This window comes from Salmo salar, chromosome ssa22 (assembly GCF_905237065.1).
Source record: "Salmo salar chromosome ssa22, Ssal_v3.1, whole genome shotgun sequence".
Lineage (NCBI taxonomy): Eukaryota > Metazoa > Chordata > Actinopteri > Salmoniformes > Salmonidae > Salmo > Salmo salar.
The window spans coordinates 26534657-26561185 of record NC_059463.1 but is presented as its reverse complement, the minus strand read 5'-3'; the positions used below and the strand labels follow the sequence as shown (position 1 = coordinate 26561185).

Here is a 26529-nt window from a genome sequence, read left to right as displayed (position 1 = left end):
CGTCTTTATGTTTGGTAAGGTGTATGGACGGTGGTGTGTGGTAATTGCATTTTGTGTAATAAGCTGTAGGGACCGTTGTGTGTGTAGACTTCGTTGTATGTGGTAAGCTGTAGGGACGGTGGTTTGTGGTGTGGTATGTGCGGTCGGAGAGAAAAGTGCTTAAGTCATCTTGCACAGCATCCCTGCTCTACCCAGCCCTGTCTGTCTGTCTGTATCTGTATGGGCAAACTCCCCCTTGGTCTGACACAGACTAATGATGGGATTCAATCCAATTTCTGATTGAGCCGACATATGCAGCGTTTACCATGAATTGGATCTTTGCGAACATGGGAACATTGCCTTTAAAAGCCGCAATGCCTATAACTGGTGATTAGATGGAATCCCGGCCTGTGAGTGATTCTGTGAGTGCTGAGTAATTATTTGACTCGGTGAGTAATCCTGTGAATCTGTGACTAATTTGATGAGTGGAGCAGTATCAGGGCTGTACAGGGACAAATGGCCACACAACTAAACCGCTACTCAACCCCAACACAACACGGTCATGTACACCTGGACCGCAAATAATAATGTCTGTCTGTCTGTCTGTCTGTCGGTCAGCGTTCCTCCTCTGGGCGGTTCTCTCAGACCGACAGACAGGCGTGTCTCTCCCTTTACATCCAGCACTCTAGATGAGTCCCTAAAGCAGCAGCAAAGACAGAGGGCAAACTCAGCCCCCCCCCCTAAACTCCACCCCCCTATCCCCACTACGCCATCCCACTTTCCCCAGGTCCAATATACCCCACCCTCAGTCCCCCTCTCCCCTGCAGTCCACTCTCCCCTCACCGAACCCACCCCCGATTCTCTCACAACAATGTCAAATAAGTTAAAAAACAAAATGAAAAGAAAATGAATAAAAGATATAACAAAAGCAACCAAAACAATGAGAATCAACTGAGAGTGAGACAAGAGGAAGAGAGGGAAAATACTCTGTTGGGATATATATATATATATATATATATATATATATGTCTTTTTAGTTCTATACATCCCGTGCATGTTTATCATTTTCTTTAACATTGTATGAACTGACTGGGAACGCCCATGTCCTCTATCCACCTCTGTCTGTCTGTTCCCGGGGTCTTTTGTAAAAGGAATAGGGATGGTTTTGAAACGGGGAAAAGGTAAACCACAAACACCATCCCCCTCTCCCTCACTCCCACCCTTCTGTGCAGGTGAGAAGGAAGAGAGTGGGGTGTGATGGGACATTTGTTTGGGTCTCCATTGGGGATTTCCATGGTGATCACCGGCAGGTGTGCATCTCCACCATCTTGCGGCACTGTTTGCACTTGACGTAGCAGCACCAGTGGAACTTACAGCTGCACCTGTCCACCACCTCCACCTTCTCTGTCTGGAAGCCCCGGCCGCAGCACATCAGCTCACAGCCATCGATGGCCTTCGATGTACGGTTACACTGCCGCCCTGCCGTACCCAGCATGCCTGGTGTGCGCGGGTCGTGGTCACAGAAGTCGGGGCTGGGGTCAAGGTAGACCAGGTCTTCGTCTGTGTGAGGTTTGAACTGGGAGTTCCGTGGGACCAGGACCTTGGTGGTGCCCACCTTGCGCTGCTCCACCTCTGTGGCGCCGTCAAATTTCTCCTTGATGGCGTTGCCCACCTTGCGGAATGGGGGCATGGCCTTCCAGCAGGTCTTCACCTCACAGGACCCTGACACGCCATGACACTTACACTCCACACGCATGTGGCTCAGAATGGCCTGCAAGGAGACAGAAAGAATGCATGTTTTTATCTCCTGTCTTTTTCTTTGCTGTTGACTTTGCTATGACAGAGTTGTTGGTTGTGATATGTCATACCTTCCTCCCGGACTCATTGTTGTGTAGGTTCATGAGTGCTCTGCTGGGGGACTGTCCTTTACTCCTCTCCCTCACATCAACAAAGGATTGAGAGAAGGCCACTCCATACGCAATGTTATCACTACAGCCTGACCACTGGAACCCTGGGAGGGAGAGAGAGAGAGAAAGAGAGAGAGAGAGAGGGGAGGAGGGGAGAGAGTTAGCAGTCAAACAGTGTGTGCCTACTGTGTGTGTGTGTGTGTGTGTGTGTGTGTGTGTGTGTGTGTGTGTGTGTGTGTGTGTGTGTGTGTGTGTGTGTGTGTGTGTGTGTGTGTGTGTGTGTGTGTGTGTGTACCTTCTGGACTGACTCCGTGGACGTTGTGGTCGCAGCCACATTTCTCCAGCTCTCCGCTGCTGCAGGCCCGGGTCACAGCGAACGCCACACTGGCTGCTGAGATGGCATAAACAAAGGCTGCCTCCCGAGTGCCTGTCAAGAACATACACACACAGGCCAACGTTAAACAGGGCCTCCCTGTGGCTCAGTTGGTAGAGCATGGTGTTTGCAACGCCAGCATGGTGTGTGCAACGCCAGCATGGAGTGTGCAACGCCAGGGTTGTGGGTTCGATTCCCACAGGGGGCCAGTACAAAAAAAAAAATGCATGAAATGTATGCATTCACTACTGTAAATCGCTCTGGATAAGAGCGTCTGCTAAATGACTAAAATGTAAAATGTAAATGTAAACACACACCTACAACTGAAATGGCAATGTTTTTATCCTGAGAAGTTCATAAGTATATTTATTCTAAAATAAGTTATTGATACTGAGGCGTACCCTGTGTGACAACCTTGCCGAAGACGGGCATGGTTTCCAGTGTGGAGCAGTTCCATCGACGGTTCCTGAACTGAAACTGGCACTCGTCTATGGCTAGCTGAGCCCCGTGCCGAACAGCATCCATCACCTCCACACTGCGCTTACAGATCTGCACCTGGTTAGAATAATGATCATAACATTACAGATCTGCACCTGGTTAGAATAATGATCATAACATTACAGATCTCCACCTGGTTAGAATAATGATCATAACATTACAGATCTGCACCTGGTTAGAATAATGATCATAATATTACAGATCTGCTCCTGGTTAGAATAATGATCATAACATTACAGATCTGCTCCTGGTTAGAATAATGATCATAACATTACAGATCTGCACCTGGTTAGAATAATGATCATAACATTACAGATCTGTATCTGGTTAGAATAATGATCATAACATTACAGTTCTGCACCTGGTACAAGGTCAATTACTATGGCTTGTATCTTGAATTTAAAGACTTGGACATACACTACTGTTCAAAAGTTTGGGGTCACTTAGAAATGTCCTTGTTTTTGAAGGAAAAGCAATTTTTTGTCCATTAAAATAACATAATTGATCAGAAATACAGTGTAGACATGGTTAATGTTGTAAATGACTATTGTAGCTAGAAACGGCAGACTTTTTATGGAATATCTACATAGGTGTACAGAGGCCCATTATCAGCAACCATCACTCCTGTGTTCCAATGGCACGTTGTGTTAGCTAATCCAAGTTTATCATTTTAAATAGCTAATTGATCATTAGAAAACCCTTTTGCAATTATGTTAGCACAGCTGAAACATGTTGTGACGATTAAAGAAGCAATAAAACTGGCTTTCTTTAGGCTAGTTGAGTATCTGGAGCATCAGCATTTGTGGTTTCGATTACAGGCTCAAAATGTCCAGAAACAAAGGCCTTTCTTCTGAAACTCGTCAGTCTATTCTTGTTCGGAGAAATGAAGGCTATCCCATGCGAGAAATTGCCAAGAAACTGAAGCTCTCATACAATGCTGTGTACTACTGCCTTCATAGGAGTCAACAGTGAAGAGGCGACTCAGGTATACTGGCCTTCTAGGCAGAGTTCCTCTGTCCAGTGTCTGTATTCTTTTGCCCATTTGAATCTTTTCTTTTTATTGGCCAGTGTGAGATATGGCTTTTTCTTTGCAACTCTGCCTAGAAGGCCAGCATCCCGGAGTCGCGTCTTCACTGTTGACATTGAGACTGGTGTTTTGCGGGTACTATTTAATGAAGCAGCCAGTTGAGGACTTGTGAGGCGTCTGTTTCTTAAACTAGACACTCTAATGTACTTGTCCTTTTGCTCAGTTGTGCACCGGCGCCTCCCACTCCTCTTTCTATTCTGGTTAGAGCCAGTTTGCGCTGTTCTATGAAGGGAGTAGTACACAGCGTTGTACGAGATCTTCAGTTTCTTGGCAATTTCTCGCATGGAATAGCCTTCATTTCAGAACAAGAATAGACTGACGAGTTTCAGAAGAAAGGTCTTTGTTTCTGGACATTTTGAGCCTGTAATTGATCCCATAAATGCTGATGATCCAGATACACAACTAGTCTAAAGAAGGTCAGTTGTATTGCTTCTTTAATCAGGACAACAGTTTTCAGCTGTGCTAACATAATTGCAAAAGGGTTTTCTAATGATCAATTAGTCTTTTAAAATGATAAACTTGGTTTAGGTTTTCTTTCATAAACAAGGACATTTCTAAGTGACTCCAAACTTTTGAACGGTAGTGTAACTTTTATAACATATGTACCATCCTGTCATACCCTGCCAACCTTGAAACCTGAAAATATTGCCACTGTTTGTCATGGTAGATGTGTACCTGTTTATGGATGAGTCCTCGCAGACGTTCACACGTCTCCTCATCACTGATACTGCCCACCGACGACAGTTTAGCCAGGTACCTGACGGAGACACAAAGAAGGGGGGGCTTAATATTAAATATGCAACTAGACAAATAACAACACAATGACCCCTCCAATAACAATGATGAGAGATGAAAGTGACAGACACAGATGCCTCAGTATGGGCTCGGTGCAGATTTAGTTCTACATCATGTTGAGAAGAGGGAAATAGTTGTATCATCTAAACCACCTCCAGGGCACACAGGTCACTCCTCACCCCTTCAGTCCCATATCTCTTTGGCTAAAAGCACCTTACAGAAATAGACCCATCTCATACGCTCATCACAGACATACTCTTCACCAGAACATTCGACAGAGGGGCTGTCTGGATCTTGTCTGTGGCCCTCCCTCACCTCTCTCTCCTTCCCTCTCTCCCTTCCTTTCTCTCTCTCTCTTTATCTGTCCCTCACCTCACTCTCTTCCCCCTCTCTCTCTCCCTCTCTCTGTCAGTCTCCCTGTACTTCTCTCCCTCTGATGTTGACAGGGTATCATTAGGTAAGGTTGACTGGGGTCTCTCCCAGGGCTGATTGTCCACACACCTCCTTCTAGCCTTCTTCCCTCACCGCCTTTCCTCTACAGCCCAGATAACCTCTCTCTCTATCTCGCTCTATCTCTGTCTCTCTCTCTTTCGCTCTCTCTATCTCTCTCTCACACAGTCACCTCCTCTTCTCTATGCAGATAACACCCTCTCTCCCTTTCTCTCTCAACACACACACACACACACACTCTCTCTCTCTCTCTCTCTCTCTCTCTCTCTCTCTCCTTCTCTCTCATGGTCATCTCCTCTCCACTCAATAGTCAGATAACCTCGACCATGACCACTCGACCACATCCTCCCTCCGACAGTCTTGTCTATACAGCAGGGGACCTCACTATCAGAGCACTGCTGCCTTCCTCCCTCAGTCTGTCTGAATGCTTATCTGACAATAACAATCAATCACTTTTTATGAATGAAATGGTACAGGCTCAGTTCACAACCAACTGTCTTCACCAACAGATAAAATGGTAAATACTGAAGATATACTGTATAATCTGAACATATACTGTATAATCTAAACGTATACTGTATAATCTGAACAGATACTGTATAATCTGAACAGATACTGTATAATCTGAAATGATACTGTATAATCTGAACATATACTGTATAATCTGAACATATACTGTATAATCTGAACATATACTGTATAATCTGAACATATACTGTATAATCTGAACAGATACTGTATTAACTTGTTTCTCTTTACTGTTTTTTCATGCACCTCAGAATCATGGATGCATTATTCTCTTCATTTTAAATTTGATCGATTTTCAGTTAAATAATTATCCTTCCTCAATTTGTACATACGCATCTTCCCCTCAATAAAATACATTGAAGTTCAAATACAGCTATACAAGAACAAGACCTAGGACCTGGAGCTGTGTGTTCTGTCTGTTTGGGTACACAGTCTGCACACATCCAGCTGTGATAGTCTCAAGGTGACTTCATCACACTATCAGGCCTCTTCTGAACACTGGAGAACCACTGTCTGTCTGCACTGCAGCTGGTGAGACTCAGCATCTCTCCTATCGCATAAACCTGTCCCCCTCAGCATTCCCCCCCCACACACACACACACACGCATGTATGCGCACAGGGACGCACACACTAACACACACAGAGATGAAAGTACTCATAAAGCACCAGTTGCTGTTGCTGGCATGCCACTGGCCCAGCCCTGACCCTGGAAACATTTAATAAACATTGGATAAAGCACATGGGAAGGACAGATAAGCTCTACGCAGGTGTAGTTCTGTCTATGTGTTTGTGAAACGCTCCTGCATGGGAAAAGACTAGCCCAGACATTTGGGGAGTGTGTGCATGTGTGTTAGTGAATGTTGGTGTGTGTTAGTGTGTGTGTGTGTTTGTGTATTCAGTGCTTCCATCTTTATCTCTTTATTTGGCTGTGTACCCTCTGTTTCCACTCTTTCCCCTTGCTCTCATTCTTCTTCCTCTCTCCCACACTCACACCATCTCTCTCACTCTCTCTCTCTGGGAGGTATAGTCAGAGGGTTCGTGGGCGCATTCCACCTGGAGTGTGGTTTGTTCGCCGGCTACTGTGTGTTTGTGTTGCATTACGCATCACAGCCCTGACAACACTGCTGGCTCCAACAAGCTTAGCCCAGCGCAACTTAGCACGCAACCACTCCACTACAGTTCTACCGCAGAAACAGAAACACAGACAGTTACCACTACAGCCCTACCGCAGAAACAGAAACACAGACAGTTACCACTACAGCCCTACCGCAGAAACAGAAACACAGACAGTTACCACTACAGTTCTACATAGAGAGAGAGAGGGAGCGAGAGAGAGAGCAAGAGAGAGAGAGAGAGAAAGAGAGAGGGTATCTGGGCTGTAGAGGAAGGGTGGTGAGGATGGAGTGGAGACTGAGAGAATGGAGGAGAGATAGATAGGTGAGAGAAACCCCCCCCGGCTAAACAAGTGTGATGCTCTAAAGATGCCATGCTGTACACCATATCTGAGGTAGATAGGTCTGTATCTGAGCTCTGGCTATAGCAACTACCCCTTCCTCTGAGGACAGATGAATCTCTACTAACACAGAGGAGGACCTCACAGATACCAGCCCTCACACACTCTTACAGACACCTCTCTCTGTCTCTGTCTCTCCCAGGGTATTTATATCAGTTGCTTACCTTTCCTCTGCTGAGTACACAGGAGAGGTAAACAGGTGGAGGTATATATAGGTTTCACAGTAACAGATACTGTTTATCTGTGTTCACTGCAATATTCAGCTATAGTTTTATCCTATAGTAAGTTATCATTGCTTCACTGTGCATGAAATGTAAGTAAAATGTTTTTTTTTTCTGACGACACAGCTAGTGGAGGACAAAGTTTAGCCAGCCAACAGGACAACCACAGACATTCTGGAAGCATGATTGGGAAAGTAAGTGGAAAGGTTTGTGGCAAGGCACACGCGCAGATACTCAAACACACACAAATAGCAGTGAGGGGTCTGTAGAGATTACCAGTTCTAAATTGCAATCTTTGGATTCCTGCATACTGTGGTATGCCCCAGCACATTGATGAACCCCTCACCTAGATATATGGCCACATAAAATATAGCAAATAATTGTACCTATGGTGCTGCACCGCGGCTGACCCTGGCTGGCTACCAACCTCTCTCTCTGTGCGTGTGCGTGTGCGTGCGTGTGTTTCTCGTGGGGTTGGGTTGAAAGCAAAATATGCATTTCCAAATATGCATTTCCAAGAAAACTTACAATACATGATTATTCTTGTCTAGAGAAACTCCAGGCCCATGTATATACCAGCAGCATGGATGACTCTGTACCACCACTTTCTGAGCTAGTATGATATGATGACCTGGGATAACCTCTGCTGGACTGGAGTCAGATCAGCAGACACACTTGCAGAACCCAGTGTGGCCTGCAGAGGGCAGCCTGATCTCAGTCTCTTCTCAGGAGTCTCTCCTGAGGCACAGAGCAGCACAGCCCAAGGCCCAGACCATCAACAGCCAGACAGAAAAAGTTTATCCTTTCAGGTTTCAACCAAGAGGCTTAGGCTGCTCTTAGACATAGACAACATCACATCATTTCTTGGCAGCCATGTTAGTGCCTTCCAGGAAATGTTCTTAAAGGACTGACTCTGACAAAAACAAACTCACGGTCTGCACCCGACAGCAAATGTGTATCTTCAGAAAACTATGTCAACATTTTACGGAAAGGGGCAAGGATACATTTGACAAGCAATAATTTTGAGCCTGATTGTCAGTAGAGAAAATGGGTGCATCTCAATAATGTAGTGGTTTTCTCTCCTCATCTCCTTTCTTCAGTTTGCATTGAAATTTAAAAACAGGTTCTGGTTGGCTTCTTTCATGATGGCTTAACTTTTCTTTTGTTATCAGACTATTTTGACTATTGAGATGTACTCCATAGGAGTCTATGGGATCTGTGCAGCTGTTGTGGCTACAGTATATTACAATACTGTCAAATTAAATATACAGCAAGGACATATTTCAATAGTAATTGAAATGACCATCATAACAATCTCAGCAATATGATGCAGATGAGGAGGAAAAGGTCAAGGAAAGGAAAGAGGAGGAGGAGGAGATAGGAGTGTGATGCTGTTTACTGTTTTCTTTTTTGCAGTTATATATTCATTTTGAAGGGGGATTGCCCTTTCTTGCTTTGAGATTGACTATTTGTCTTGAACTGTTCTTGGATTGGATTTTGACTTCCTTATTAACATTGGACATTGAGACTTTGGTTAGGATTATATATGAACTTTATTTTGAGACTATCAATGAAGGAAGGTGAATTGTTTATTTTGATTTAAATCTAATTGGCTACAATTTACTCATCTTTGCTCACATCCTATCAATGTGTCTGCTTTGCTTTGGTTGCTCTCATACTGACACAGTATTTATTTGAACTTTCAAATGGTATCTTAGTTTGTGATCCAAGCTGATTGTTGCAGGAGGATGCATAAAGAAGAGCTGGTTGCTGCAGGAGGAGGGCATAAAGAAGAGCTGGTTGCTGCAGGAGGAGGACATAAAGAAGAGCTGGTTGCTGCAGGAGGAGGGCATAAAGAAGAGCTGGTTGCTGCAGGAGGAGGACATAAAGAAGAGCTGGTTGCTGCAGGAGGAGGGCATAAAGAAGAGCTGGTTGCTGCAGGAGGAGGACATAAAGATTAGCTGGTTGCTGCAGGAGGAGGGCATAAAGAAGAGCTGGTTGCTGCAGGAGGAGGGCATAAAGAAGAGCTGGTTGCTGCAGGAGGAGGACATAAAGATTAGCTGGTTGCTGCAGGAGGAGGGCATAAAGATTAGCTGGTTGCTGCAGAAGGAGGCATAAAGAAGAGCTGGTTGTTGCAGAAGGAGGCATAAAGAAGAGCTGGTTGTTGCAGAAGGAGGCATAAAGAAGAGCTGGTTGTTGCAGAAGGAGGCATAAAGAAGAGCTGGTTGTTGCAGGGGGAGGCATAAAGAAGAGCTAGTTGTTGCAGGGGGAGAGTATAAAGAAGAGCTGGTTGCTGCAGGGGGAGGCATAAAGAAGAGCTAGTTGTTGCAGGGGGAGGCATAAAGAAGAGCTGGTTGTTGCAGGGGGAGGCATAAAGAAGAGCTAGTTGTTGCAGAAGGAGGCATAAAGAAGAGCTGGTTGTTGCAGAAGGAGGCATAAAGAAGAGCTGGTTGTTGCAGGGGGAGGTATAAAGAAGAGCTGGTTGTTGCAGGAAGAGGCATAAAGAAGAGCTGGTTGCTGCAGAAGGAGGCATAACGAAGAGCTGGTTGTTGCAGGAGGAGGCATAACGAAGAGCTGGTTGTTGCAGGTGGAGAGTATAAAGAGGAGCTGGTTGTTGCAGGAGGAGGCATAACGAAGAGCTGGTTGTTGCAGGAGGAGGCATAACGAAGAGCTGGTTGTTGCAGGGGGAGGCATAAAGAAGAGCTGGTTGTTGCAGGAGGAGGCATAAAGAAGAGCTGGTTGTTGCAGGGGGAGGCATAAAGAAGAGCTGGTTGTTGCAGGGGGAGGCATAAAGAAGAGCTGGTTTTTGCAGGTGGAGAGTATAAAGAAGAGCTGGTTGTTGCAGGGGGAGGCATAAAGAAGAGCTGGTTGTTGCAGGGGGAGGCATAAAGAAGAGCTGGTTGTTGCAGGGGGAGGCATAAAGAAGAGCTGGTTGTTGCAGGGGGAGAGTATAAAGAAGAGCTGGTTGTTGGAGGAGGAGGGTATAAAAATATGGAAAAGGAAGAGGGAGAGGGAGACAAGGTGGATGAGGAGATTAGTTGAGGGAGGAAAGTAGAAGTAGGAGGGATAGAAAAGAGGAAGGAAAGGAGGGAGAGGAGATAGTTGGATAGATGCAGAGGAGATGGGCTGAACTGAGGAGAGGAGATAAGGAAGAGGAAAAAAAGAGAGGCGAGAGGAGGTGGGGGAATGAGGAGTGAGACAGAGAAGGAGAGAGAGGAAAGAGGAAGTTCTTCCAGTCAGAACATAAACTCTCTCAGCCCAGTAGTCGGGTCAAACCAACAAGCAGCAACACTCACTCAGACTGACCCTACAAGTGAACTCTAACCTTAACACCTGAACCCTGGCCTTCACTCTCGGCTGCTGATGTTTGTATACACAGTCTGACTTAAGCTAAACCCAGAACCCATTATGGCTCCTGTGAAGCAGGGAAATTGTGTACAGTGGGGTCCGGAATTATTGACACCCTTGATAAAGATGAGCAAAAATGACTGAATGACTGTATAAAATAAATCATTCAAATGCTGAGGTAAATTATATACCAAAAAAATGGGGGAATTATAGTATTTTCTACTACTACAATTGCTCAGAGAAATATATTTTGTTTAAACACTAATACTGTTTTTTCTTATAATTATTGACGTTTCTTTCCAGTACCATTTAATACCTAATCCTGTGACGATAACAGCACTGAGCCATTTCTAAAATGTTTTACGAATTGTGGAACACATTGGGAGGGATCTTAGGCCATTCCTCCATACAGAATCCTTGATATCTTTAATGGGTTTTGAGTCTGGAGACTGAGACGGTCATTGCAAAATGTTGATTTTGTGGCCAATTTCTTTGTGGATTTTGATGTGTGTTTGGGTTATTGTCTTGCGGCCAAGTTTCAGTGTCCTGGCACAGGTATGCGCTGACCAGAGGACAAGTGTCTTTACTAACATTTTCAACCTCTCCCTGACCCAGTCTGAATTACCTGCACGTTTCAAGCAAACCACCATCGTCCCTGTGTCCAAGAACACCAAGGCAACCTGTCTAAATGGTTACCGCCCAGTAGCACTTATATCTGTAGCAATGAAGTGCTTTTGAAAGACTGGTAATGGCTGACATCAACACCATCATCACAGAAACCCTGGATCAACTCAAATTTGCATACCGCCCCAACAGATCCACAGATGACGCAATCTCTATTGCACTCCATACTGCCCTTTCCCTCCTGGACAAAAGGAACACCTACGTGAAAATGCTATTCATTGACTACTGCTCAGCATTCAACACCATAGCGCCCTCCAAGCTCACCACTAAGCTAAGAACCCTGGGACTGAACACCTCCCTCAGCAACTGGATCCTGGACTTGAAGGGCACCTCAGGGGTGCATGCTCAGTCGTGCGTGGCCGCACACGACTCCAACACCATCATTAAGTTTGCCGACGCCACAATGGTGGTAGGCCTGAACACTAACAATGATGAAAAAGCCTATAGGGAGAAGGTCAAAGACCTGGCAGTGTGGTGCCAGGACGACAACCTCGCCGTCAACGTCAACAAAACAAAGGAGCTGATCGTGGACTACAGGAAACGGAGGGCCGAACTATCATGGTCCAAACACACCTCCTCAGGGGGCTGAAAGGATTTGGCTTGGGCCCTCAGATCCTCAAAAGGTTCTACAGTTGCACCATTGAGAGCATCTTGACTGGCTGCATCACTGCTTGGTACTGTATGGCAACTGTTCGTCATCCGACCGTAAGGTGCTACAGAGGGTAGTGCGTACAGCCCAGTACATCACTGGGGCGTAACTCCCTGCTATCCAGGACCTCTATACCAGGAGGTGTCAGAGGAAGCACTAAAAATTGTCAAGGGCTCCAGCCACTCAAGTCATTGACTGTTCTCTCTGCTATCGCAACTACCTCAACTACCTTGTAACCCTGTATATAGCCTCGTAGTTGTTATTTTATTGTGTTACTATTTCCTTTTTTATTCAGCGAATATTTTCCTTACATTTTAAAGTGGCAATACAGCGCCTTTGGAAAGCATTCAGACCACTTGACTTTTTCCACATTTTATTACGTTACAGCCTTATTCAAAAATGTATTAAATTCAAAAGGTAAACTGTTTTTTATTTATGTAAGTATTCATACCCTTTGCGTTGAAACTCAAAGTTGAGCTCAGGTGCATCCTGTTAACATTGATCTTCCTTGAGGTGTTTCTACAACTTGATTGGAGTCCTCCTGTGCTAAATTCAATTGATTGGTCATGATTTGGAAATGCACACGTCTGTCTATACAAAGTTCCACAGTTGACAGTGCATGTCAGATCAAAAACCAAGCCATGAGGTTGAAGGAATTGCCCGTAGAGCTCCGAGACAGGATTGTGTCGAGGCACAGATCTGGGGAAGGGTACAAAAACATGTCTGCAGCATTGAAAATCCCCAAGAACACAATGGCCTCCATTATTCTTAAATGGAAGAAGTTTGGAACCACCAAGGCTCTTCCTATAGCTGGCTTCCCGGCCAAACTGAGCAATCGGGGAGAAGGGCCTTGGTCAGGGAGGTGACCAAGAACACAATAGTCACTCTGACAGAGCTTAAGAGTTCCTCTGTGGGGATGGGAGAAATTTCCAGAAGGACAACCATCTCTGCAGCACTCCACCAATCAGGCCCTTATGGTAGAGTGGCCAGACGGAAGCCACTACTCAGTAAAAGGCACATGACAGCCCGCTTGGAGTTTGCCAAAAGGCACCTAAAGACTCTCAGACCATGAGAAACAAGATTCTCTGGTCTAATGAAACCAAGATTGAACTCTTTGGCCTGAATGTGAAGCGTCACGTCTGGAGGAAACCTGACACCGTCCCTACTCTGAAGCATGGTGGTGACAGTGTCATGCTGTGGGGATGTTTTCAGCGACAGGGACGGGGAGACTAGTCAGGATTGAGGCAAAGATGAACGGAGCAAAGTACAGAGAGATCCTTGATGAAAACCTGCTCCTGATCGCTTAGGACATCAGACTGGGCGAAGGTTTACTCTGGATGGCTCTGACTTAGAATACATGGACAACTACAAATACCTAGGTGTCTGGTTAGACTATAAACTCTCCTTCCAGACTCACATTAAGCATCTCCAATCCAAAATTAAATCTAGAATTGGTTTCCTATATCGCAACAAAGCATCCTTCACTCATGCTGCCAAACATACCCTCGTAAAACTGACCATCCTACCGATCCTCGACTTTGGCGATGTCATCTATAAAATAGCCTCCAACACTCTACACAACAAATTGGATGCAGTCTATCACAGTGCCATCCGTTTTGTCACCAAAGCCCCATACACTACCCACCACTGCGACCTGTACGTTCTCGTTGGTTGGCCCTCGCTTCATACTCGTCGCCAAACCCACTGGCTACAGGTTATCTACAAGTCTCTGCTAGGTAAAGCCCCACCTTATCTCAGCTCACTGGTCACCATAGCAGCACCCACTCGTAGCACGCGCTCCTGCAGGTATATCTCACTGGTCACCCCCAAAGCCAATTCCTCCTTTGGTCGTCTTTCCTTCCAGTTCTCTGCTGCCAATGACTGGAACGAACTGCAAAAATCACTGAAGCTGGAGACTCATATCTCCCTCACTAGCTTTAAGCACCAGCTGTCAGAGCAGCTCACAGATCACTGCACCTGTACATAGCCCATCTGTAAACAGCCCATCTATCTACCTCATCCCCATACTGAATTTATTTTATTTATCTTGCTCCTTTGCACCCCAGTATCTCTACTTGCACATTCATCTTCTGCACATCTACCAGTCCAGTGTTTAATTGCTATATTGTAATTACTTCGCCACCATGGCCTATTTATTGCCTTATCTCCCTTATCTTACCTCATTTGCACTCACTGTATATAGACTTTTTGTTTTCATTTTTCTACTGTATTATTGACTGTATGTTTTGTTTATTCTATGTGTAACTCTGTGTTGTTGTATGTGTCGAATTGCTATGCTTTATCTTGGCCAGGTCGCAGTTGCAAATGAGAACTTGTTCTCATCTAGCCTACCTGGTTAAATAAATGTGAACATTTTTTATTTTAAATTTTAAAAAATATGTGTTGCCAGAACATGAGTTTAGTCTGTCCAGATATAACTTACTGGTCCGTTTGCAAAAACAAACCCATCCTGTTTCAAACAACATCTGAAATATGGTCAATATACATTGCATTCAGAAAGTATTCATACCCCTTGACTTATTCTACATTTTGTTGTGTTACAGCCTGAACGCAAAATGGATTAAATATGTATTTTTTCTCACCCATCCACAAACAATACCCCATAATGATGAAGTGAAAACATGTTTTTAGAAATGTTTGCAAATGTATTAAAAATGAAATACAGAAATATCTCATTTACATAAGTATTCACACCCCCGAGTCAATACTTTGTAGATGCACCTTTGGCAGCGATTACAGCTGTGAGTCTTTCTGGGTAAGTCTCTAAGAGCTTTCCACACCTGGAGTGCACAACTTTTGTCCATTATTATTTTCAAAACTCTTCAAACTCTGTCAAATTGGTTGTTGTACATTGCTAGACAACCATTTTCGGATCTTGACAAAGATTTTCAAGTAGATTTAAGTCAAAACTGTAACTCGGCCACTCAGGAACATTCACTGTCTTCTCGGTTACCTACTCCAGTGTATATTTGGCCTTGTGTTCTAGGTTATTGTCCTGTTAAAAGGGGAATTAATCTCCCAGTGTCTGTTGGAAAGCAGAGTGAACCAGGTTTTCCTCTATATTTTTTGACTATACTTAGCTCCATTCCGTTTCTTTTTTAACCTGAAAAAATCCCCAGTCCTTAATGATGACAAGCACACCCATAACATGATGTAGCCACCACAATGCTTGAAAATATGGAGAGTGGTAGTCAGCAATTTGTTGTAATGGATTTGTCCCAAACATAACACTTTGTATTCAGGACAAAACGTTAATTGCTTTGCCACATTTTTTGGAGTATTACTTTAGTGCCTTGTTGCAAACAGGATGCATCTTTTGGAATATTTTGTATTATGTACAGGCTTCCTTCTTTTCACTCTGTCAATTAGGTTAGTATTGTGGAGTTACTGCAATGTTGTTGTTGATCCATCCTTAGTTTTCACCTATCACAGCTATTAAACTCTGAGTTAAGAAGGAAGCCTGTATTTTTGTAGTGACTAGGTGTATTGATACCCCATCCAAAGTGTAATTAATAACTTCACCATACTCAAAGAGATATTCAATGTCTGCTTTTCATTTTGTTTTACCCATCTATCAATAGGTGCCCTTTTTGGCGAGGGATTGGAAAACATCCCTGGTCTTTGTGGTTGAATCTGTGTTTGAAATTCACTGCTCGACTGAGGGACCTTACAGATAACTGTATGTGTGGGGCACAGAGATGAGGTAGTGAAGTTATTTATAATAAGGGTTACATGGAGAAAATAGGACCTCTCTGAAATGAAAATGGATGGCCCTCCCTTCAGCAAAATATATTTGACCTAAATCCTCCCTGAATGCTTAAAAAAAGTGACCCTTCCCTATACCTAAAATAATATACCAGAGCCTTAGATATGCAGTTTTAGAAATAGTTATTTGTCCTGTAAGCGCTACATGTCAACGCGGGAATTTTGATAGTGCACAGGGCTGCGGGCCAGAAGGCTGTGGGTTTGCAGACCACCATGGACAAGAGTAGGCTTGGCAAGATCGCTTTTATAGTAAAATCATTGCATGAATCTAGTATCATATTTGCAGGTCCGAGAAAAAATGGCCTTTTATAACACATTTCATGCAATTCTATGTAATTTTACATATTAGCTGAATATTTTCTTAATACCACACAAATTACTGAAATTACAGGCTAAGAATGGACAGAGAGATAGGCCTGTGTTCATATTATCATATTTCTCCAATGCCAAGTCAGTGTGTCTTGTTTGCAATGAAACTGTCCCAAATAATTAAATCTGAGATGCCATTAGGAATCTGAGCATGGTACTTTCAAAAGTTAGGCCTACCTTTCCACTCCAGACAGAGTAGACCTACCTTTCCACTCCAGACAGAGTAGACCTACCTTTCCACTCCAGACAGAGTAGGCCTACCTTTCCACTCCAGACAGAGTAGACCTACCTTTCCACTCCAGACAGAGTAGGCCTACCTTTCCACTCCAGACAGGGTAGGCCTACCTTTCCACTCCAGACAGGGTAGGCCTACCTTTCCACTCCAGACAGAGTAGGCCTACCTTTCCACTCCAGACAGAGTAGGCCTACCTTTCCACTCCAGACAGAGTAGACCTACCTTTCCACTCCAGACAGAGTAGACCTACCTTTCCACTCCAGACAGAGTAGACCTACCTTTCCACTCCAGACAGAGTAGGCCTACCTTTCCACTCCAGACAGAGTAGACCTACCTTTCCACTCCAGACAGAGTAGACCTACCTTTCCACTCCAGACAGAGTAGACCTACCTTTCCACTCCAGAAAGAGTAGGCCTACCTTTCCACTCCAGACAGAGTAGGCCTACCTTTCCACTCCAGACAGAGTAGGCCTACCTTTCCACTCCAGACAGAGTAGACCTACCTTTCCACTCCAGACAGAGTAGGCCTACCTTTCCACTCCAGACAGAGTAGGCCTACCTTTCCACTCCAGACAGAGTAGGCCTACCTTTCCACTCCAGACAGAGTAGTCCTACCTTTCCACTCCAGACAGAGTAGGCCTACCTTTCCACTCCAGACAGAGTAGGGCTACTGACGAAAATGTCAGCTCTAACTGCTGGCTACTCTTCTACCGTGGCTTAACCTAACAAGAGAAGGTCACAGGTGTTTCCCTAAAAGCTGTCTGGGTTTAAACATCTTCTATTGTACAGAAAGTAAATAGCTTAATACATTGATAGTGACAGAATTAGATTACCTCCCAAGCAAAGTCAGCCTCTGAATGTCAAAGAAACTAAACAATGATAACCCCATATGCACCGGTCATGTCTTTCCCAGGTATTTCACAGCTTGTTTCTAGCATAAAGCATCGCGGACCAAAGCGCTGTTATGGCCTAGACCACTTCATATAATCGGATCAGTTTTACTTTCTTCAAAATCTTAAACTAATATGGGGTAGGTCTGTGCTTTTTGCCATTTTCTTTAATAAAAGGTAGGCCTATGGTATACTCTCTCATACCCCTCAATTTGAGTCTTGGTTTTAAAGGAAAACTCCACCCAAAAACTATCTTTTAGTGTTTGTTTCATTAGTCCATTGTTGACATAGTCCCAAAATGTTTTGCATGTTATCAATCAAGTTTTCAAGATATGTAACTTTCGAAATACAGCAATTGGCCAATATGATGCATTTTACATCATATGATGCGTTTTGCATCATAAAATGCAAAATGCATCATACGGCCAGATTTCCTGAAAACTTAAATGCTGACATGCAAAACATTTTGGGACTACAGCCTATCAACAATGGACTAATTAAAAAAATATCCTAATATATTATTGGGGTTGGGTTTTTCTTTAACTTAACAGTCTTTCACTGACACGGAGGTAGGCTATTTAAATAATGCATGGTGGGTGGAGGAATTGATCAATCTATGGATATAGCATCCTATAGCCCAATTTCCTCTGTCAAACAGGTAAGCCTACCTCTGACTTCTTAAATAGGAAGAAACCTTTGATTCTCCTCCTGAACTGCCACTGTAGCTCTACACAGCACAGCCATTGGTTAAGCAGCACACAACAACGTTTTGGATCATCAAGAGCAGAGCAGGCCGGGGCTCAGGGTTGGAATATCAATTGCAGTGTGTAATGCAATCTAGTTTTATTTACCTCATCCTAGCAGCTATCTTAGAAATATAACTTTTCTCTGTGCTTCTCTGAGCAAGCACTTCATAGCCTATCACCTATTTATCTGTGATGCATGATATCACCTATAGGCTATGGATAAAACAGTTTGAGACCACACTAAGTAGCCTATAGGCGCAATTAATATTGAGCGCCCAGCGGAGAATCAGAGATGAGGTGTGGCATCGGGCCCACATCGATATATAGCATAATAAGTAACGAATTCTAAAACAATGAGAAATATTGATATTTAATCAATTACAAATTACATGACCCTCCCTTGGACTACATTAAAAAAATACTAAACCCTCCCCTTGACTGAAATTGAAAAAGCATGACCCTCCCCCAGGTAACGATTCTGTACATTTTTATCCGTCCCTAATTACTGCATTATTTGACGTTTGTCCAAATTGGATTTTATCTTTGACAGAATCGTCGATTTATGACTTAGGAGTCATTTGTTCTATTCTATTCTTCTCCCTGGCAGGAACAGAACTCTATTCTAGTGCAGCATTGGATGCATGGTGAGATCCATGATCCTTTTACTTAATTAAACCATACAGAGCGAGCAGCAGGGAGGCGACAGTCTATTGTTTAAGTCCCTATCTAAATTTGTGACGAATAATGCTCAAAATAGCTCTCATGCATTTAACCACACCACGTTCCAAGCTAGCCCCTTATTGCAAAAGTCTATGATGCATGATGCAGACAAGCACACACACACACACACACACACACACACACACACACACACACACACACACACACACACACACACACACAGACAGACAGACAGACAGACAGACAGACAGACAGACAGACAGACAGACAGACAGACAGACAGACAGACAGACAGACAGACAGACAGACAGACAGACAGACAGACAGACAGACAGACAGACAGACACGTACGTACACGCACAGAAAGAGAGACAAAGAAAGAAAGCATGCTAAAGAGGGTAAGAATGACCCTAATTGCTAATGAGGGCTGGGGTTTGGTGGACAGACAGACAGACAGACAGACAGACAGACAGACAGACAGACAGACAGACAGACAGACAGACAGACAGACAGACAGACAGACAGACAGACAGACAGACAGACAGACAGACAGACAGACAGACAGACAGACAGACAGATAGACACGTACGTACACGCACAGAAAGAGAGACAAAGAAAGAAAGCATGCTAAAGAGGGTAAGAATGACCCTAATTGCTAATGAGGGCTGGGGTTTGGTGGTCTAATGTGCAACCAGGTCACCCATGATACAAGTCAGTATTCGACGATAATCCATGTCTGAGGATGTCGGGAGATGACGTGGAAACTGGCCACTAGGGGCAACAGTGAGTGCTGTTACCTTCAAGTAGGTTTCGGTTCTGCTAGGGCATTCTGGATGGGAATGGTCGAGGGGCGTTAGCATCTGCCTCTGATTCCAAAGGTTGCAAGTCCAAATCCAGTGATAGTTTTAAGCTTATCCAAAACCTTAATGCTTACCTTAACCATTCAGGGGTCAATGCCTAACCATAACATTTTGGAGTTAATGCCTAAACTTAACCATAACCGTAAAAATGTGGCGTTAATGCTTAAACTTAAACACTTTTAAATTTGAAATTTGGAAGAACTTCGGAATTTGATGTTTGAGAAACATGGATCAACGTCTAATTCTGACGTGAGACTGTGAGAGCTAGTTGCTAATGTATGTGCATTATTGCCTGTGCTTGTGTGTGTGTGTGTTTGTGTGTGTGTGGATGTGTGTATGTGTTAGCGATGGGGTCATGGTGTTGGCAGTCTGTTATTTTTAGGGTGAAATGTGCTCTAGATAACGCATAAAAATACACTCACAAACTCAGTACACTCACCAACACATGCATATTAACACAAACACACACACACAGAGAGAGAGAGAGAGAGAGAGAGAGAGAGAGAGAGAGAGAGAGGGAAGAGGCAATACAAGCCACCTCCCACCAGGTGCGGTAATCCTCTGGCCCCAACAGGTCAAGACCACTTTGTGTATGTGTTTCATCAGACATCCATCTTCCGCCATTTCCCTTTCTATTCTTTCCTCTTCTCATCTCGCTCTCTAATTTTCTCTTCTCTCTCTCTCTCTCCCTCTCCTCCTCCCTCCTTTGTTTTTTAGTCAATGCAGTTGTGCTTTTCCTCAGGTATCTATGTTAGCCTGTGCTAGCCGTAGTGTATTAGTGTGAGCAGGAGGGGGTCTGGGGACAGGACGCTGACAGGAGGACATGAATGTGACAACCTGACTACAGCTTCATCACCACTTCGTCACTGCTGGTATTTGTGTTTGCAGTGTGTGTGTGGTGTGTGTGTGTGTGTTTGCAGTGTGTGTGTGTTTGCAGTGTGTGTGTGTTTGCAGTGTGTGTGTGTGTGTGTGTGTGTGTTTGCAGTGTGTGTGTGTTTGAAGTGTGTGTGTGGTGTGTGTGTGTGTTTGCAGTGTGTGTGTGTTTGCAGTGTGTGTGTGGTGTGTGTGTGTGTTTGCAGTGTGTGTGTGTTTGCAGTGCAAGGCGCCACAGTGTAGCGCAACGCCAAGGTCCCTGCTTTCTCTGGTTACTCATCAGCTGTCATCTCTTTATCGCCTGCCTGACACACTGACCATGCCTGTAGTCTATTTAATACACACACCACTGTTGCTCCAAGCCTCGAAACCCTTGGCAGACATGCTAGAGCATCCTGAACAGTTTTGTCATTTGACAGAGTGAATATTGGTGGTGCAAAGTAAAATAAAAACATATTTTTTTTATCATAACAGACTAAGTTCAATATTTATTTGTCTTTGAATGTATAAGTGCGTATCAATATATCAGCTTTAACAGACAACTGTATATTCTCATTTGTTTTTATGACAGCACATCATTTCAAATACATTTATAAAAATGAGCAGGTTCATGGTCCACATGGATCAATGATCACTGACATTGGTCCTCAAAGGCTAATGCGCTTTACTCAGTTAATGTGTAGCTAGGCCATTAAAAGTATGGGGTCCTGTCAAGCAATTGTCTATGAAAACACTGTATGGGTATTAAAAAAACAATCATAAACTGGTGGTTCAAGCCCTGAATGCTGATTGGCTGACAGCCGTGGTATATCAGATCCTATACCACATGTATGACGAAACATTTATTTTTAGTGCTCTGATTAGGTTGGTAACCAGTTTATAATAGCAATAAGGCACGAGGATGTGTGGTATATGGCCTATATTCAACGGCTAAGGGCTGTATCCTCGCGTTGCGTTGTGCGTAAGAACAGCCCTTAGCCGTTGAATATAGGCCATATACCACACATCTTCGTGCCTTATTGCTTAATTATTCAACGGGCTTGACGTTTCAAATTCAATGAGCAATCTAAAACAAATAGGCGAGGATTATAATATTCTCCCCAGGGCCAATTCACGGGGTTTATGTTGAGTAAATAAATGAAACTGAAGCAACAAACCAACACATGTAGGCCGAACCCCTGCGTTCCCTTTGACAAACGCCACAATTCTGTCAATTAGGCTACACACACACACACACACACACACACACACACACACAACCTTTCTGTCTCTCTCTCTCTCTCTCTCTCTCACACACACACACACACACACACACAGGATCCAGCTGTTAACCGGCCCGGAGCTGGAATCCTTCGAGCCGAGCGCAGGTGCAACAGGGAAATCTCTCGCGCCATAGGATAGGAGAAAGAGAACGAGAGGAGGGCGAAAAGAAGGTGTTGACCGACAAACTAATGAACAGTAGTAGTCTACTGCAGGCCTGTCAGCCCCGATTCTAGAGAGGCATTAGGAGTATGACTCAGCGCTCAGTAGCCGATGAGTGGTTTAGAGAGGGAAATCGAAATTCACACGGGATATTAGGCAATAAGAAAATGATTTAGGGTAAAAACAAATAGTTCACTCAACAGTGTTCCCGTAGAACTGGGAATTGCATCATCGCTTATCCAAAATTCTATAGCTCATTTTAAACATTCATGAGATTTGGCAGGCGTATTATAGCCTAAACGAATTGTATACTAAATTGTAATTAGCTGATCCCCCCCCCCATGTTTTTCATGGTGCTATGTTGTTTAATGAACCAAAAAGGAAAAGGCATGCAATAAGGTTATAGGCTACCTATCCAAAAATAGTGTTCAATAGATGTTCAATAGAATGACAATGTTAGAATAGCCTATATTGCAAATAATTGGCTGACACCTGTGATGAAATGAATCAGCATAGCTAAAAACAGAAACACGTTGATATACTTGGAAATCGTGATGACGTTAGACCAGTTATGCAGCAGAACATTATGCATTTTGCCGTAGCATTACACAGCTGATTCCAAAAACAAACTAATCATCGAGGTTTCATCATTTGAATCAGCTGTGTAGTGTTAGGGCAAAAATCAAAACGGGCACCCCTTGGGGTCCTGAGGACCGAGTTTGGTCAACGCTGTATTAGACCATTCTATAATATATCGCCTGTAATTGACTACAGGCCTTTTCGATTTCAGCAAAGAACAAGACGAGTATTGAAAAGATAATTCAAATCACCATGAGAAAAATGCTCTGCGTTAGAAGACACAATTTGGAGATAAATAGGCCTATGCGGTGAGCAATAACAAGTTGAACATGTTTCAGAAAAAAACTAAATTAAACTGGAAGTCTACTACAAAATTTGGTAACATAATCTAAATCGACCATTTTATCGAAAACATCTGTTTTTCGTTAAATAATGGCTAAATATGATGTTCTTATTCAACGAACCTGCATACCAGACATTGATACGAATATAACTCCTTGGAAAATAACGATTCCAGCATTATGCTCAGTAGCTCAATATAATCTATACGATCATATTCGATTCATTCATTAGATATGGATAGTTTTGTGTGAATACAGATCCATAAAATTATATGCCCATGATACTGATGCCAAAATTTGATTATTACCTTCGAATTGAAAAACTAATAAAATCTATAGATTATTGAACATATACTTTCAAAATCTACTTGACCTATCAAATATTTGCAATATAGGATAGGCCTATAAACTTGCTTTTTAAAAACATTTATCTTCAGTGAATTTTCACATGATCTGACCTACAGAGAATTTTCCTCTGCAGTATTTGTTCTGAGCCCTGTTTCCCCTCTCGTTTACTTGTGCTGCTCCCAGCTGACAGGTCTCCTATACCGGTGCCGGGAGAATGGAGAGGGGGCCAGGGGGTTGAGGCTGCTTGGTTCAGGGCTGAGGGGGAGAAGTGCACATGCTCCTGGTCGATCCCGCACACAGAATAATCATATTTAGCAGACTAGCAGAGAGGGTTTTCACTGCGCGTGGAACGTGTCTGCACACGCCCGCGTTCTGCTCTCTCGCCACACCTTGAGTCCAAAAACACGAGCTGCCATCAAACCCTATAGCACAATTTATAATCAACTATCTATGTTAAACATAATAATACAGGTTCAATGTATGTATAATTTGATGACATTGTAATGCATTTGGCTACTAAATGCACTCATCAATGTATTAGCAATTTATCAATGCATAATGCAAGATTGAATGGTGGCTTATGCTATATAAACTCTAATAATCATAATCATTTGATAAGGCTATCCTCATGTTCACAGAGCCCATTTCTGTCAACATATACGATATTATATTCACCGTTGTATCATACGATACAAACACTAATCATTGAAATAAAAATGCTAGTCACACGGTATTTAAATCATAAAAATAAGGACAGTAAAACCCAGAGCTGTTGCTTAGCTCTCTCTCTCTCTCTCTCGGTCTCCCTTGAGGTATGCAGACCCACCAAACCACCTCCCACCTCTGAGAGCAAGCACGCACTTGTGACCGAACAGCGAGGCTCGTGCAGCGGGGAGAAATGGGCAATAATGTGCAATGTGCTCATAGTGTAGTTAGTCTGGCCCTAGTCACTTACTCAGTGTAGGCTACCCTGCACATTGCAGGTCCCAGGGGACAACTGAGACTGACAACTAATGTTGTTTTTACCTTGACAAACCAGCCTATAACGGGATTGGGCCTTGCACACTCAGATGCACTGACACTGGCAGCTTCATCGAGGTAACAGGCAAGGTGAGATATTATTCTTATTTGACTGACAGGTGCAGAAGACCAATTATAACATTGTTATAAAATTGTTAGCCTATAGCCTAACAGTCGAGTGGATGAGTGGAGTGGTTGGGTTAACAGCGACAGGGCATTGAGCTGTGACACTACGGACACACAGAGATCACAGACACAGGGACAGGCAGAGACAGAGAAAGGGACAGACACAGGGACAGCGTCGTGATAATGACAGGAACAGGGGAAATGTGAGGTTTGGGATGGTTTGAAGAGAGATGGAGGAAGATATTTTGGGAAGAATGGAGAGAGTAGTGAAAGTGCAGACTGGCCAGGTTTAGGGATGGGGTGGTGGAGGCGAGGGAGAGGAGGTGGGCAGAGAGTGGAGGGAGGCAGAGAGGGGAAGATGAAGAGAGGTGAGAGAGGAGTTGGAGTCCGTAAACTTCACTTACAGCCAGTTACTGGCGTTGGCCGAGAGCAGTGCGAGGAAGAGCATCAGCAGGGACCGTAAAACATATTCCGCGGTCATCGCGAGTGCTACCAGGAGAGAAAAATCCCAAAGAGAGTTGAAGTAATCCACAGAAGGTATGGCAGGGATCTCTGCCACGCGCTCCCAGGGGGAGGGACGAGAACTGGCGGCGGTGGTCTAGTGAAGTACCGGAGATACGTGGGACCCCGTTAAATACAGTTAATCCATCATCACACATCCACAGAGATCAACCGGAGAGGCGTGAGACTCGCAGCTGTGTCACCCGGTCCGTTCGTCTCCTGCTCTCTCTCCACACAGAGAGAGAGGAAAAGATGGGAGGATAGGGAAAAGAGAGGATGCTAAAAATACACAGAAATTATTTTTTTCTGTGTCACGGCGCCAAACTCGGGAAGGCTGGGACTGAATTGGAACCTTCTTATTTCAAGTGTTTACTCTCGTTCCTGTTTTCGCGTTAACACCACCGGGCGCGCAATGAGAGGGGCAGTAAAAACCTTAACGACTTCTTCGCGAGTTAGAGTTGTAATCCCTCAGGTGCTCTCGAGACGCTCCTCGATTGCGGTGTTATTGCTGCTGTGGTCCATTCCAACTGATGGGCTTTGGTTCTCTCCACGTTGTCACACACACATTCACGAAACACACTCTTCACACAATCGTTCACAGCCTGCCACTGTGCGTTAGCTCTGTGGATGGCACTGAGAGGGGAGAGAGGGTGAAAGCTGACTTTAGTGGAGGGGCGGCGCGAGGCTGAGGGGAGGTATGGGAGTGAGTTTGGAGATGAAGGCGGGTTCAGTGCGTTATGAAGGTATAGTGTATGTCTCTCTCTCTCTCTCTCTCTCTCTCTCTCTCTCTCTCTGTGTGTGTATTCTGCGCCGTTTTAGAGCTCTCCTGGGAGGATGCAATAGCGCAGCCATTCACCGCTCTCCACACACACACACACACACACACACACACACTTCTTGGCAAAGTATTGCTCAACCCTGTCCCATGCCAAATATTCTGTGGTCAGAAGGCTATTTAAAGCCTCACTGAAAATCACTGTATTTTAGACTGCCGTAATAATGGTGATAATGGTACAAATAGTAAGCCTGAAAGGTATAATATTACTATGACTACTACTAGGCCTACTGCTACTACTATTACTAATAATATCAACACAAATATGAATAATACAAATAGTAATAGGGCATTGTTTAATAGGCCTAATGATGTCCGGAGCAGAAATGTCCATGTAAAAAGCAACATGTTCATTTGCAGACATTAGTCTTCAAGGAAAATTCCAACCCCAATTTTTTTTTTGTATATGTTTCATTAGTCCACTGCTGATACATTCCCCAAATGTTAACATGTAGGCAATCAAGTTTTCAAGATACAGTGGCTTGCAAAAGCAAAAGTATTCACCCCCCTTGGCATTTTTCCAATTTTGTTGCCTTACAACCTGTAATTAAAATAGATTTTTTGGGGGGTTTGTATCATTTCATTTACACAAAATGCCACCACTTTGAAGATGCAAAAAAACTGAAGACTTGAGCATGCATAAGTATACACCCCCCCAAAGTAAATACTTTGTACAGCCACCTTTTGCAGCAATTACAGTCTCTTGGGGTATATCGCTATAAGCTTGGCACATCTAGCCACTGGGATTTTTGCCCATTCTTCAAGGCAAACTGCTCCAGCTCCTTCAAGTTGGATGGGTTCCGCTGGTGTACAGCAATCTTTAAGTCATACCACAGATTCTCAATTGGATTGAGGTCTGGGCTTTGACTAGACCATTCCAAGACA

General features: G+C 43.9%; 1 protein-coding gene across 1 annotated transcript; it reads right to left on the bottom strand.

The window, feature by feature from the left end:
- Window positions 1-805: 805 nt before the first annotated feature.
- wnt4 (wingless-type MMTV integration site family, member 4) lies at window positions 806-25468 on the bottom strand. The gene is made up of 6 exons (XM_014166957.2): window positions 24713-25468; window positions 4520-4601; window positions 2661-2814; window positions 2182-2313; window positions 1848-1990; window positions 806-1750 (listed from the first exon to the last, which is right to left on the bottom strand). The coding sequence occupies exons 1-6, from the start codon at window positions 24787-24789 to the stop codon at window positions 1280-1282; spliced, it is 1059 nt and encodes a 352-aa protein (XP_014022432.1). The 5' UTR covers window positions 24790-25468; the 3' UTR covers window positions 806-1279.
- Window positions 25469-26529: the final 1061 nt, after the last annotated feature.

Excerpts from the sequence above, each read along its gene's own strand:
- wnt4 (XM_014166957.2), bottom strand. The coding sequence starts at position 24,789 with ATGACCGCGGAATATGTTTTACGGTCCCTGCTGATGCTCTTCCTCGCA. Across the intron at positions 4,602-24,712 it reads GCCAACGCCAGTAACTGGCT|GTACCTGGCTAAACTGTCGT; the intron begins GTAAGTGAAGTT and ends TGTCTCCGTCAG. Across the intron at positions 1,751-1,847 it reads ACAATGAGTCCGGGAGGAAG|GCCATTCTGAGCCACATGCG; the intron begins GTATGACATATC and ends GTCTCCTTGCAG.